General features: G+C 41.5%; 1 protein-coding gene and 1 long non-coding RNA gene across 2 annotated transcripts in view; one reads left to right on the top strand and one right to left on the bottom strand.

The window, feature by feature from the left end:
• Window positions 1-5,395, top strand: part of auts2a (activator of transcription and developmental regulator AUTS2 a) — a 271,187-nt gene extending 265,792 nt beyond the window's left edge. Inside the window, exons 15-19 of the mRNA XM_026371485.2 lie at window positions 311-452; window positions 1,941-2,021; window positions 2,129-2,212; window positions 2,375-2,624; window positions 2,791-5,395. Of these exons, the coding sequence (XP_026227270.1) occupies window positions 311-452; window positions 1,941-2,021; window positions 2,129-2,212; window positions 2,375-2,624; window positions 2,791-4,012 (1,779 nt within the window). The 3' untranslated portion in view covers window positions 4,013-5,395. The remainder of the gene's footprint in view (window positions 1-310; window positions 453-1,940; window positions 2,022-2,128; window positions 2,213-2,374; window positions 2,625-2,790) is intronic.
• On the bottom strand, window positions 382-13,420 carry LOC113169786. The gene is made up of 4 exons (XR_003299582.1): window positions 13,371-13,420; window positions 13,178-13,276; window positions 1,891-2,059; window positions 382-508 (listed from the first exon to the last, which is right to left on the bottom strand). It is a non-coding gene; the product is annotated as an uncharacterized LOC113169786 (long non-coding RNA).
• Between the last annotated feature and the right edge of the window lie 2,554 nt (window positions 13,421-15,974).

Raw genomic sequence — 15,974 nt, 5'->3', positions numbered from 1 at the left:
AGTGAAATGTTATTTCTCAGCACATACATAGTTCTTTTAGTCTGCAGAGGTTCCTCAGGTACATTCCTAAATAACTCCCCTTTCAAAAAAGGAGTCGTCTTTATAACATAAACATAAGTCAATTCACAAATCACTGTTTGAATAATAAAAAAAGTGATTATGTGGCTGCTGCAGTCATAGCTATATTCACCTCTTGTGGTGATAATGACACTAACATGTAGGGACTGCACTACAAAATGTAAAAGATACTGTTAGAGCAGTGTGTAAGGGTTTTACATGTGTTTCTCTCTGTCACTCTGGCGTCTTTCAGCAGCAGATGCAGGTTGACCCTCACAAGCTAGACTTTGGCCTCAAGCCTGAGTTCCTGAGTCGACCTCCAGGCCCCAGTCTCTTCGGCGCCATCCATCACCCCAGTGACTTGGCACGGCCTGCCACACTCTTCTCTGCTGCAGGTGAGTGCATGTCACATCTCTGGGTAGAAAGACTGATGGGTGGCTAACAGAAGCCCCTGCCACACACCAGAAGGCAATCAATTACATAATAACAATGGATAAGTGAAAAGATTAAAGGCATTGAAGACTAAACCCACAGCACTAGCATGGCTAAAAATGAAAATAAAATCACCAGATGTCTTTTATACACAACACATAAAACAACAATAATATAATAACAGTGTCTGTAGTTTCAAGTCTATTTTAAACTACCTCACACGTGAGTTTCTATGCTGCATTATATGCTGATATTGCTGCACAGTTAAACTCAAACCCTGTTGCAAATTAGGTGTTTTGACCTTATTTTCAAACTTTCAGCCGACTAATGAACAGAATCCGTCGCTCAAATCACTACACACGCAAAAGCACAAGAAAAATTGGCTCTAATATGCTTAAAATCAATTCCCAAAGGTTCACATACCTTTTCCTGCCACTGTAAATAAGCAAGGTTTTGGGATTTAGTTTAATTCAATTTAGCATTTTTATATAGCGCCAAATCCCAACAAGGTCATCTTAAGGCACTTTACAGGGCAAGGTTTAAGACTTTCCAGAATACAACTGTATGCTGCCTCATTTTTTGAGACTGAACCAACACATAGTCTGAACAAGTTGCTTTTCACTGTGTATTTCTTTAAGGAAGTGGTTAAAATATGTGAACCATGCTTCCAAAATTAGCTCAAGAGAAATCTGATTACTCATCTGCTGCATGTATTCCAGTGACCAGGTCGCTCCAATGCAGGTAAACTGGTTCCCCGAACACATGAGAAACTAGACAACTAGACAATGATCCCAAGCATACCTCAAAGTTAACCAAGGCTTAGTTTCAGAAGAAGTCCTCAAAGATTCTAGAGTGGCCGTCAGAGTCACTTGACTTAAACCTCAGAAAATCTCTGGTGGGATTTGAAGAAGGCTAGGTGAGCTGGGGTTCGAATCCCAGCTGTGGCCTACCTCTAGTAGGGGTCCTTACGCAAGACCTTGTTACGTATACCCTGCCGTATAACTTGTACTTCACTTGTTGCTTTGGATAAAAGCATCTGCTCAGTGACTAAATTTAAATGTAAGAATATTACATTGGCAATAAACACATGCATCACATTTGTAGCAGTCCCTGAGCATGCTTGTCAAGAGGATTTAATAATTTTGAGACTGCTGTAGCCATTAAAAGTTGCATTTTGTGTTGAGCTTTTTCATTTGTTTGTACATTTTGCCAATACACCTAATTTTCAATAAGGGTTGAATAATTTTTTAGCAACTGTATCTATGAACAGTTAATATCAGTCCAGATTATTTATAGTTCAGTTTCCAGAAAAAAAGCTAGTAACTGGACCTTGACATTAATGTTTTTACTAATTCCTAGTTTCTGAGGTCAGGAATGAACTCTTATCCCGTTAACACTTACATTTGGCTGATCGAGTTTTCTTTGATGCCACCTTGTCTGTACATTCTCAGGTCCCACACACCCATCAGCAGGTCCCTTCGGCCATCCACCCCATCATCCTGGAAACTTCCTCCCCCCAGCATCTCACTTAGGTATGAGGACTCTTCAATTCAGTTCTTTGCAGCTGATTCTGAAAAAAGGAAAGTTATGTTAAAGCATGTTCATTGTAAGCATGGTAACATGTTGTTTCTCCTGCCAGAACCTTTTCCTAGACCTTCATCATTTGGAGGACTGGGAGCTCTCAGTTCATCAGCCTTTGGCGGACTTGGAAATCCAGCACTAAGTGAGTTTCAACCTCATGAATACTGTTGGCTACCATACTATTGTAACTGCATAGAAATCTAATAGATGATACTGTTAAAAGTGAATCTAAATACAGACGCATCACATTAAGATGTGAAGACATGCATTTAACTTGTGTCCTGCCGTGTTTTTCCACTTGTTGAATCCCTAACGGCGGCCAACTCCATGTTCGGCCATAAAGATGGCCCAAACGCACAGCAGCACTTCAACAGCAACAGTAACACCAACCATCAGGAGCCATGGAACCGCCTGCACCGTACACCACCCTCCTTCCCCACACCACCACCCTGGCTGAAACCAGGAGACTCTGAGAGAAGCGCCTCAGTCAGCTCACACGAGAGGGATCGGGATTCTGACAAGCGGGACTCAGTCAGTAAAGATGACAAGGACAGGTGGGTGTAGTACAGCAGACGATGACACACACTGGACTTTGAGTACATATTTGGATTTGTTAGCTTCTTGTCAGTTGTTATTCCAAATAAAAGGTATAACTAAAACATGCAGAATACAGTGATTAAGTTAACGGTATTGATAAAGGGACTTTCTTTTTATTTTTAGGGACTCTATAGAAAAGCGGCACTCTAGCCATCCATCCCCAGTCCCAGTCAACCCCATTAGCCTCCTTGGACACAGCCGGCCTCCTGAGCACCACAGGAATCACTTGCCACCTGCTTCTGGTGAATCTCAAAGGGACAAGGAAAGCAAGGCAAAAGAAAGAGAGAGGGAGCACTCAGACTCCTGGAAAGACAGTGGCACGGATGACCACAAGCTCAAAGACAACCAGCACAGTGACAAGGACGCACCAGTCATCCACGATGGTCGAGTGTCAGAGGACAAATTGTCCAACAGGGGGACAGCATCGCCCTACATCCGGCAGACCAGCCTAGATCGTCCCAATGGCGGCCTGGGCCGGGAGGTCCAGGAGAAGAAAGTAGAGCTGCCTTATGAGCACCAGAAGAAGAACAGTGAGGTGAAAGTTAAGGAGGAGAGAAAGGAGGAGCAGGATGGTGCAACAGAGAGGCCAAATGAGCACCCAACACAGGCACCTTCCACACCAAACCTCCACCCTCCCTCCTCAATGCCTATGCCCATGGGCATGGCTGGTGTCCACCCCATCAACAGTATCAGCAGTCTAGAGAGAACTCGAGTGGTGGCACCCTTCATGGGTATCAGCCCCATCCCAGGAGCTGACAGGTTCCCCTATCCTGCCTTCCACTGGGATCCCATGAGGGACCCCTACAGGGGCCTGGACATTCATAGACGGGACCCTTTGGCCAGAGACCTGCTACTAAGGAATGACCCTCTGCACCGACTAGGAGCGCCACGCCTATATGAGGCTGAGCGTTCCTACAGGGACCGTGAGCCACATGACTTTAATCGTGACCACGCCCACCCTCTGGCCCTGGAGCAGAGAAGGGAGCAGGAGCGTGCCCAGCTGGAGGAGCGTGACCGCCTCAATATGCTCAGAGAGGACTATGAGCATGGGCGCCTCCACCCCACAATGCATCATCCTGCCCTTGACGGACACCTTCCCCACCCTGCCCCAGGCCTCATGGCCCCTGGACTCCCAGGAATGCACTACTCAAGGGTCAGCCCCTCAGCTGCAGCAGCTGCTGCCCATCAAAATGGTATTTTGAACAAAACACCACCCACTGCCTCTCTGAGTGCCCCACCCCCTCTCATCCCGACACTGGGTCCACGGCCTGGCTCACCTAGACGGACTACTCCTCTAGCCACAGATCTCAGAGACAGAGCTCACAAAGACATTGAGGCACGGTGAGCTAAGCCTCCGCAGACTGAATAGCGCTTCAGCTCTGTGCCTCACTAACACTGAACTCACACCAAGCACTTAGCTTTGGACAAAGCAAGACTGTAATATAGTTGTGAATAATCTCATAATGAATTGTTTTTGTATAAAACTACAAAGAGACAATAATCACAGAACAAAAAAAATAATTTTTAAGAGGTTTTTTTGCCCTCCATTTGCTCCAGCTTTTTGTGTGCATTCTTTTTCTTGTATAGCAAAGTGACATGGAGTAAAAATGATCTGTTTTGGAATGTACAGGTACTTTAGCACTGACAGACAGAAAAATGTGTAGATAACATGTACAGTTGCTGTGCTTACTCTGTATGGATTAAAAATCATGGTACAAATATGCAAAAGGGTGTTTTGAAAGCTTTACTTTGAACAAATGTACATAGGAGTATTAAGGCGGTGATTCAGAATGTGCTTTTAGCAACTTCCTTTCCTGTTTTTTTGGTTGACGCAGCTGGTTAGCATATTACCAGAGATTCCTTATCCAACTATGCAACAAATCTATGGGCTGCCTTCCTGAAAGCTGGCCTTTTCATCACTACTGACTGTACCAACAAAGGACAAAGAGCTGTGTTCTCTCCACAACTGACTTGACAAACACTGGGTCCACACAGACAGATAAAAGCTTTAAATGATCCAGGCAGGATTGTAGGCAGCACTATGAATCCAACAAAAGCTATTGTTCTGAGAATTATCTTCTCAAATGGTATAAATTGTTGTGACAATCCTAGAAATAAGAAAATATTCAATTTCAATTGATTGTAATGGGAAAAAAAAACAAACAGCAGCACAAATGGTATTAGGATATACCCCTCATTCCTCTTTCACCCAGTTACCACCAGTCTTGTTCTGGGGAGAATGCAGCACACTGAACACCATGACAGCACATTAGCCCTGATGGAGGAGTGTAAAGTACATGTTTTGGAAATAGGTTCTGTTGGTCTAACAGTGTATTACAGTGCTTTCCTAAGTTGTTGTACCTACAAAATCAAAAGACAAAAAACCAAGTCTAAACTATGGACAGTTTGTTTCTACGGAGCAGAGATCTATTTTAGTAGTCCACTGAAGGTTTAGTTGTGCGCTTCAAACTGTGATACCATGTTGTGCAGTGTTTTTTAATCCAACATAAAATGTCCACAGGAGCCATAGTGGTTAGTCAATGCATATTTCAAAAAGATTGTTAAATGAGAAACCTTTTGCTGTTTACCATGTACAGGGAAAAAACTAAGTCTTTCTAGATCATGTACAAAAATTAGAAAAAATATGAAGCGACTGAATCTTCAGCATGCTCCTCATTTAAACTTGTGTTATGTAAATTGTGCCATGTTATTAAAAAATGTGTACCAACTCTGTCTTTAGGCTTTTAGTTATCCACCTACGTACAGCATGGACTGATCTGAGTAAACAGGCTTTTTGGCACCCTACACTTACAGTTAACAACATTAGGCTCCAAGGAGGATAAACTACTGTGTACAACTCGCAGCTGCTTCATACTTTAACTGATACTGATTGTGTAGTTACACAGTAGCTATAAAGACTTTGCCACTTCATACAGTCACCTCTAATTGGGTTATCTGACATCTAAAGAGCCAAAAGATGGAACTGCTCTCTACTCATCCTAGCCAATTTACTAGAAAACTGCTTGGTAACAGTTAAAACCACAGAAAGATGATGCAGCACATCAGCCACTTGTGAGGGCTTGTGCCTGGTTCAGTAACAGCTTTAAACATCAGCTGCCTTCACTGATGAATCATGGCACGGTACTTGTGTATTCATCAGAGGATGCAACAGTTATTGACATTCCCATTACACTGAATAACCACAGCAGTCATGCCTCGCACTGATTGATGTTTAGCGCCAAAGCACCCAGGTCGTGCATCAATCAAATGTCTGGTAGGAATGTGGGTTGCCCATGTTTCCTCCTGCCTAGTAAATGCCTTCCTGTCCTGAAACACACACTGATATTCCTTCCAGATATACATACTGTATATACAGCACAGTCAAGGGTAGCCACTAACAGTATGTGGTTGTTAGGGCTTCATACCAGAAGAGGGCACCAGACTCCTACAAATACTCTCACGCCCTCCTCACTGTTCAGATCACTTCAGACTGCAACTACATTATTTTATAAGAGCTCCAACATTAAAGCAAAAAAGTCCACTTGTTTGGTATAAGCTTACAGATTTGATCCATTTCTCTTTGCGAACACGGTAAATGGAATACATTTGAATTTTATATTATATTGTTAGTTGTACAAAACAAGACACAATCTGGCTTTTGTCATATTTTACAGACCAAATCCAGTCAACTGATAATAATAATCTTTACAATAAAATCGTCTGAGAATTGTTAATGCAGTTCTAATTTAAAAGTTATTATTAACTGATATTTACCGTATTTTCCACACTATAAGGCGCACCTAAAAGCCTTCAATTTTCTCAAAAGCCGACAGTGCGCCTTATATATGGATCAATATTGAGCCGCAACAGGTCTCGCAACTACGCTAAGCAGCCGCCGACTCCATTTTCCCTCGTAGAAGAAGTAGCGTGCGGTGCATGCTGGGATATATGACTTCGTGAAGCATGCCGTTTCATTTCCATTTGTGTGTTTGTGCAAAAACCCCAAAAAAGCTCCTATTAAGAGACACGCTTACGACGCAGAGTTTAAACTCAAGTCGATCAGTCACGCAGTAGAACACGGTAATAGACCAGCAGCGAGAGAATTTAACATTAATGAATCAATGGTGCGGTTTCCTGTCTTTACTGGAGTTGTGAACTGAGGAGTACATTGCTCTCAACTACATTTTATCCTATCTTTTCTTTATGTAATTGAAAGAAACAGAAAGAAACTAAATTAACAATAATACACATCGTTACACATTTGGTGTGTTGCACTCGCACACGCTAGCTTGACTTGAATGAAGCCAATTACAATAACACGCACATAATTTATCACATGTAACAGGGAACAACTAACAAACTTCTAATGACAATAAACATGTTAATACTTACAAAGACAAATGCTTTCCAAGGCACAAACGTATAAAACGTATAAATCACACTCAGCATAAACATGAACCAGTTTGTTTTACTGTGGAAACTAAACTAGTTTAATTTACAGACGGAGAAGATACGTCAAAGCTGTTCTATTGAACAGAGAGTGGAAAGAGCGCTCACTCTGCAACTACTTATCTTAACTAAGATCAACTAAAAGACACAACTCTCACTCTGACAAATTTTAAGAACAATACTATAATACGTTTTAGCTGCCTTTGTCACAACTTTTGACCGACCTATCTGACTGTTTTGTTTACATTCCCTTTAGCGCAGCTCCATCTAATGTTGCATAACGTAACCCCAGTCTCTACTGTAGCGTCTATTCTATGCGCTTTATAATGCGGTGCGCCTTATATATGAAAAAAGTTTTAAAATGGGCCATTCATTGAAGGTGCGCCTTATAATGCGGTGCGACTTATAGTGCGGAAAATACGATAATTAATCATTGTTTAATTATCAAGTGGGGAAAATGCTGATAACTCTGTTAACTCAGAGTAAAGCTGACACTGTCAATTTGTTTGTCTTACAAACTGTTTAAAATCCAAAGAGATTCCACTACGGTCACAAAAACAAACGCAAACATTGTGTAATAACCTGAAAAAGTTTCACATTTTGCTAAACAAATCAGCTTCATGTATCTGAACCAGTCAGAACTAACTCCTGGCCTGATGTGCATTTCATTTATTCTCATGAACACACGAGGGTTCAGGATGTTGACTGCCTTAGTCATGAAATCCACTTGAAAACTACATCACAGCTACTGTTCTCCCTCTTCAGCCAAATCTGTTGGCCGTTCTATCAGCTACTTCTGGAACATCCTGTTCTAAGGAGTTACCAACAAAGTCCTGAACTGCCTGAGTAAAGTGCTTTTCAATGTTGCAATAAATCCTTCCACCACTGGTTTTACGGTCACCACTGCAGATACAATGTGTTTATTTCATATGCCTTGTTTGCCACATTCAGGAGAAATCTACCTGGAGACATTAGCTTTTTCTAATTACCAACAAAAACACTCATTATATAAAAATCCACTGTACAGTTGATTTGACAACAAATAAATAAATGACTACTCAGTAGTAAAATCCAACAGTTTTCATTATTTTTGGAGGAAAACATGAATAATGTAAATTGTGGAAGAATCCAGTTGGTGTATTGACATACATTTCAAAGCTATGCACTCAGCCAGATTCAGACGTTTTAACAATCTGAGGAAGTTACTGCGCAAGAGGAACAGAGAAGTTATTTGTCTGCAAAGGGAGACGAGACACTATCCACTGTAATGACAATAGTGTCTGATTAATGAGGTCTGACAGTAGTGTGTCTGATCAGGTTTCATTGAAAATGTGTTCCTGTGAATACAACTTCATCACACAGCACTGACAACTGAAAACAACAGGAATGAATAACACTAAAGACAACAAAACCAGTCAACAACTCTGGTGTTTGACACATCAGTAAGTGACAGGTGTTTTCACTCTGAGCTACAGTCTAGTCAAAAAAAAAAAACTCCCAGTTAAGTCCTATCCATCTTTTGTCCAATCCAATTATATCCAATTTTGCTCTTAATGGTTGGGGAGTTGTTGGAGCCATCATGGGTGAGAGGGTACACACTCTATTAAAGCGTTTACATATACAGACAACCATTCACACCTATGGGCAATTTAGAGTCTATAATTTACCTGAGAAAAAACACAGGGATATGGGGGGAACATGTAGACTCAACCCGGCTCACCCATTGATTCAAACCCTGGGCCTTCTAGCTGTGAGGTGACAGTGCTCGTAACTTGTTGAACTTAATTATTCACATTACTGATTAACCTGCTATTTATTTAGTACCTGATTACACCCTTCCTGAAACTACTGCAATTAGATCTATATGATGGAATTTGGGCTCTCTGACTTTAAATCACTGCTACAGACAGTTGTGTAGATCAGCTCTGTCTATTAGGTTTTCTTGATATGTTATTTTGGAGAACGGATGTAGTTATTTTACAAACAGCTCTAGGGGTTGTTTTATGGCACCATATTGGATGTATGGTACATACAAAATTTTTGAATAGCCTTTTTAAAGCTGACAGACTTAAAGCACATCTTGATAGTTTCATTTAAAATTCTTAATGGTGCCACACACTTAAACCTAAACCTGACTAGGTTGTTTTGGAATTAAATATTATCAACCATTGTATGACAAATTTTATTCAGGTTTCCTGTGTAATTGTAATTATGTGCTCTGTCTTATGATATTTTACAGCTTAAACAGATATACATTTCGTTATTTGATCTATCAAACAGTAGAACATAGTGGCGCCTGCACGTTATGTTTTCCTGGAGCTCAAGTTAATGTCAAATTGTTTGTTTTGTATAAATATTCACAACTGACAAGCTGTAACCAATTAAATTAGCTGTTTTTACCTGACATCAAAATGTGTTCATACTGGTTTTGTCAGTTGACACAACACTCACTCTACTATTTTGAATTTTGCTCTACTGTTTTTCTGGGACTTCCTAAATGATTTGGGGACCATGTCAAAGTCAACCAGTTAATATTTAGTTTATGTCTTTAATTCCAAGTGACTCTGACATGAACTGACCTCATTTATTGATTTGACACCTGAACATTTTAACTACTAAAGCCTTCTAGTCATGCAATTCTGTTTTGTAGACACAAGATGGCATCAGTGTACACTGAGCAGTTTGAAGCCAGGTAACACAAGAGTTTCCCTGCCAGAATGTTGTGCAGCAGGTACACAGTGGCCCCATCCTTCCTTCTGACCTAATAGCAAAGAACCGGTTCTGCAGGTTGACTTCCTGTGACCAGCAGCATGTGTTTAGTATTTGTCTGAACTGAAATAAATACTGTCATCACACATACTGTCAAACTGGAAGAGTGGCATGGCATACACAACACACCCTGGGCGTCCTGTTCTCGTGTCTGAGCACGGCTAAAAAGCCACAGGCTTCGTTCGTCAGCTGCCTGAACCTAAAGCTTGGAATTCATCCCAATACAGAGAGACATCTGTCAAATGGTGACACACCTCTCTCTGCCTCTGAGCTCACATGATATCAGCAAACAAGAACATCTGACGCCTCAGTGCTACTGTAAGCAAAACCTGTCTCTGGCTCATGCAAAAGACAGGATCGTATCCCATTTAAGAGAATAAAACCACATGGGATGAACCTACAGGGATTCACTATCCCCTCCTACTGTACCTGTTCTCTATCAACTTAATCTTATGTAATACACTGGCTCTGGATAATACACCACCCTTTTCCCTTAGAAAAAAAGCTATTACATGCCTTTTCCCCCTGCTGACAATGGTTCTAATCATAACCAAACAAATGTGCTTGTGGTGTCCTAAAAATACCTTCCTGTTTTTTAATGGGAAGGCAACATTTCTTGCCGTTTCCACTCTCCTAAGCAAAAGCCTACTAGTACTGTTGTTACTTCTTTTACTGGTATTAAGCTGATGCTCAGGCCATATAAACTGTCCATTATTTCATTAGTTGAATCATTTAAATGTGCTAACACATCAGTGATGGGCTAATGTTACATTTCTGGAAAGGATGAGACCAAAAGTGTATTAGTATTAGTGTACAGTCCATCCAGCCCCTCAGTGAACCCAGAAAGATTAGCATTAATGCTTTAGACATATGGACCTAATAATCTTTCACACTGACTGCTCACAGTGGTCACAATAAGACAAGCTGGTCTGGCTGCTTTACTAGCACCACATGTATATTTTTTCTAAGGGGGAGATTAGGCATTAGATGTCTTATTTGCGTACAGCATAGTGTAAATATATTCTGACACCAGGTTCAAGCTGACCATATCTGTACACCCTTACCAAAACATAATTTGTTTTCTTGAGTTTAACTGATTCTTTTGATCCTCCCACATCACTGCTGATGCTGCACATATGTTGTTTGAGGTAACCGAGACAATGACTGAAGCTTTATTCCCTGTGAATGATAACTTGCTGCAGTATTTGAAGATGTCACGACAAACACTATAGTAAGAGACGGGAAGTTTCCAGTCATTATGTCTTCAGCTGAATAGACTAAACCATTTGAGCCACGTCTTTCTGTAGGGAGGAATGGAAACAGGAATGTTCTCACAAAGCAATGACTTTCAAAGGCAAACACACAGCTACAATGTTAAAGAAAAATAGAGGATGACTTATTTATCACAGGTGATCAAAGTAATAGCCTGTCTGCACTGCATCACTCTGGAATCCTTCACAAATTGCATTGTACTACTGCTACTTGTTATGTATTTTTCCTTTTCAGACAAGATCCGGCTGATCCAGAAATAATACGGCCATGAAAACAACACAGCTTAATCCTACAGGTCTTCAGATCTTATTTCCAACAGGATGGTTTCAGATGACCTTCACGTGCGCGCATGCACACACACGCCCGCGCGCATGCACACACACGCCCGCACGCCCACCCGTGCCCCACACACACACACACACACACACATACACAAACACACACTTGATGCAGCAAGACCCTCATTAGCTGTATGATTCAGCTCCAACCGTGCAGACAGATGAACTTTAATTATTGCAGGAGACGTTTTCTGTGCACCAGAACATTTCAGCCAGTCATCTCTTGTGAAATTCATTATTATGTGAATGCAGACTATGTACAGACGTGATATTTTTTGTTTAGGATATGACCTTCTAAGTCCTCAAAAGGATGCACCATTGAGCCCAACGCAGCAGTGACTGAGGAGTCATTTCCTCATAAAAACATAAATCCAGCCCACAACACCAGCCTTTGTGTGGAATTATGTGTAGATCAGTTGCACACCAAGAACTCTCTCACTCTCTTACTCTAATAAAAACATTTGTTTACAATAGTACATGAATCCTTACAAATAATTAAATTATTAAAGCGATAAGCATCAGCAGGCAGACAAGTCACAGATAGTTATTTAATTAAGCATATTAAAACAAAAGCGAGGGCTATGACTACAGCTGATACGATTCCATTCATTTGCAGTCAGACATGCTGTAAACTGACTATCCTAAGGTTATGAACCATCAACAAGAAACATGATGACTTCATATTGGGATTTAGCAATTTGCTATGGGCATTTACACCCTTTTGTGACATTTTATGCAGCCATGGCACAGATCCTAGGAGACATTTCCCAGTGCCTTGTATCCAATTAACCAGAAACAAGAAGAGGTTCTGCGTTTTGCTTAAAACTCATCTTTATAATAAAATAGATGCAGACTGATTTCTTGTGCTGTGTTAATCACAATCATTTCACCCCGATGTCTCCCAAACAAAAATGAACAATAGGACATATATGGATATGATCTTAGCAGTAAGTACAGGAGCAACCATCAGGAGCTCAGTCGCATTTATATACAATTAAATAGGCCTACAGCTCATATGAATTAAGCCGACGTAATTAGGAATGGTGACACAAACCCAGACTCTGAGTTGAAGGTGTCTAAATATGGTGGTTTTCTATATCGTGTAACAGCAAAACGGTTTTTAAGCAACTGCAGATGTTAGCACGATAATGCTAATCCATGAAGGAAAGTCGGGGCTAGCACAAGTTTATAACATTATCAATGGATAATTTCTGCTGCTGGCTAGGAAACATACAACAAGTTCTCCAAGTAGCTGACCAGAAACGAACACATGATTGTGTTAAATTACACATTTAGGACGAATGTTTGTCCTGTTTTATACAATAAATAAACAGACAATATTAACTTCAGCAGAAACGTGAGTCGGGTCAACCTCTGAAAACTACAGCAACAAACACATAAATGTTAATTTCAACCAACAGCTGTGGTTATTGACGTAATTAACAACCAAATGAATCAACTGTCAAAACATACGAAGAACATGAGCTACTTAAATGACGTTTGGTCCCGACAAAAGATGGCGTCGCAGTAGAAACAAGCTGGCAGCAATTAACGTTGGTTACCAACATAACAAAAAGCATTCACACTCAACAAACACTAACACACACACACGAACGCTGCCAAAAGCACAGTCAAGACACATAATGACTCATAATGTTTGACTACAACCAGCACAGACTTACCTTAGAGAGGTGAAGTCGAATCAGTGCTAGCGGAGTCGGCTCTGAGAGTCCAGGGAGAAGATGGTGCACGAACACGACCTTGATCACCGCAAAGACAACCTGAGGTCACAAAGTAACCGTGAGCAGAAGGTTTATTATCATGTGTTATTATATGTTACATTCATAGTTGCAGTTATTAGAGAGAGGACGGTACCTGTGAACACACCTGTAGCACTAACAAGCCGACGTGACGTCACTGGGGAGCGTCATCATCCACCACTACCGGATGTCCCTAATTCACCAGGCTGCTGCTTGGAAAGAGTAGTGGTCCAGAATTTACTGCATCATATTGTCTGCTTCATCTTTACTATCATATAGAGGATTTTCCCCATCAATAATTACCTGTCAAGCCTCTAATATTATATATCGATTTTTAAGGCTTTGGGTTGCAGTGTAGTTGAGTTCCATTATAATATAGTTTCTGACAGTAATTTGTCCAACCTCATCAATACCATTTCAGAAACCCCTTTGGACTACACAGTAAAATGCCAAATATAAGTCTGTTATACTAATTCTTTTCCCGTTCATATCCATATTTCTGCGGGAGTGGCACTGCAGTTTTACGATGATGTCTCATCCTGAGCCTCAGTCTCATTTAGCACATGTGACGGCTGGGTTGCTGCATGGAGGTGGAGGGTAGGTTGCAGTCTGTGAAGGTGGCCTGAGCTACGTGTCCAGCATGGAAAAAAGACAATGTCTAATTGCTTGGCTGGAAATAGCCTGAGGTGGGGGAAGGGGTTTGCTCCGCTGGTGCAGAAGGAAACGGGATTGCCCTATTATGTTAAATCATCACAGTGACCCTTGCCCTCAATGTGGTCACTCTGACTGATGCTGCTGCACACGGATGCACACACTCAGTGCTAATATGTATAGACACACACGGACAGGCACTGAGAGAACACATACGATATATCACTGACAATGCTGTGGTAATAACAGAGATGACCCCAATCATCAGAGGGAGAAAAAGGAACTGATTCCCATTCCCTTGCCAAGGCTACATTTTATTTCCAGCCTCCATTGTGCCCTTTCAATGACATGGCATTGGAGGTTCATCACCTAGCATCTAGCTGAGGTGCAGATTAAAAGTACAAAATATATTGTAAATGGCCTATACAACCTCTATTTATGTCTACTGGGTTAAAACCACAGTGCTCATCTGGTTCCAGCTTACCCCAAGGAAGATAAAAGATAACAGACCACAACGATGGGACAAAAGATCAAAAGAGGAGTGTGAGCATGAAGCTGCAGTACACCACTGAGAGAGGATATTACGCCAGGTGTCCTGTCTCTGAGCACATGTGGCTGGATCTGCTCTCTTCTTCTTTTTTTGTCACCTGCTTCACGCAGCATGACTCCCATGGTAAGAAGCTAGGTGCTGCTCTTTTTCACTCACACCACATTCGGCATTAGCGAATAAAATACTACATGATTAGCACCATCCAAGAGACAGACAGAGAGAGAGGGAGAAGGTGGGGGGGCGATCTTGAAATAACATAACATGATGTTGCTGGACCGAGCATAATCTCAGCATGGATCCATTGCCATTTCCCTGTTCTCCCTACAGCACACAGGGGAGGGCGATTCATCAAAAGTCATATATTAGTCATCACATTTTTAGTTGCACAAGGTTGAAATGGTGACCCAAGATGATGGGGAGTTGCAACAGATGTTGAGGTCAGCCCTTAACAGATGACTCCATATTAACCAAATGTTCCCATGGACATGATGGTAGAGGTGAAAAGGGGCTGTTGGATGGTGCACCAGCTCTCTCCTCTCTCCAGACTGGGAGCAGAAGAAGACTGACAAATGAGTGCATGGCAGCTGGGTGCGTCTCATGAGAAATCTGGGCTGTCTGCAGGTGTAGCAGGGAGCCTGGGATGATTGGCTCGTGTTTGGACTCAACTCTCTCTGCCGAAGCGACGTGCAGGTTGTTCAAGGCGACATACGGTTGAGTGCCGTGAGTGTTTGCATGGTGACACATTGATGCTGTGCCTCCTTTTCCGATTCCTTTTCATTTGACATGGCACAATGACTGTGCATTTAAAGTTCAGACTGTCAACCTTAATTTAACGGTAGTTTCAGATGGACTGGTTGCGTTGTTAAAAGAAATACAGTCATGTATTGACTTACTTGCCCTCAAAGTCCCGCATGTGTGGTGTTAGTGCTAGGATTATTAAAGTATCAAATGATGCTGAATTGAAAACATGAGGCAAAACTGCTAGTAAGAGAATTTAATACACAGATGTAGGACTATTTTAGATTTCGGACTCTGCAAAGTGGAATACTGATTGTACATTTAAATATTCTCTGCATCCATCTAAATACTACAGAAATCAAAAAGCAAAGGGGACTATGCCCAAAAATGGCTATAGCTCCTCAGTCATTCATCCGATGTGGCTGTAAAAGCTTACATTCACATCATAATCTGTGTCATTTTACATCCAAAGTGCTAAGAGCACAGAGCCAAAATGTTAATGTACTTCTGTGCCAATGGAGCTGACGGAGCACTCTCTTCATGCATATGCATATCCCACTATCCTGCCCAGAATTCCCCTTGCAACCTTCTCCCATCCTGACTGAGGCTTCTAAAAACGGCAGAAAGCTTAAAGCTCGTCTATGACAGCAGACGTCACGCTGGAGGAGAGCGACTTTGATGAGACCCATGCTTTTAGAGGCCCTTTTTGTTAGCACAGAGCGAATCACGCTTTACAAGATAAATCATCCCTCTAGCAGCCGGCTTAGACTGTATACAACC

Source organism: Anabas testudineus, chromosome 14 (assembly GCF_900324465.2).
Source record: "Anabas testudineus chromosome 14, fAnaTes1.2, whole genome shotgun sequence".
In the NCBI taxonomy this organism is placed as follows: domain Eukaryota; kingdom Metazoa; phylum Chordata; class Actinopteri; order Anabantiformes; family Anabantidae; genus Anabas; species Anabas testudineus.
Note: the sequence above shows the minus strand (reverse complement) of the source record. Positions and strands in the feature narration are given on the sequence as shown.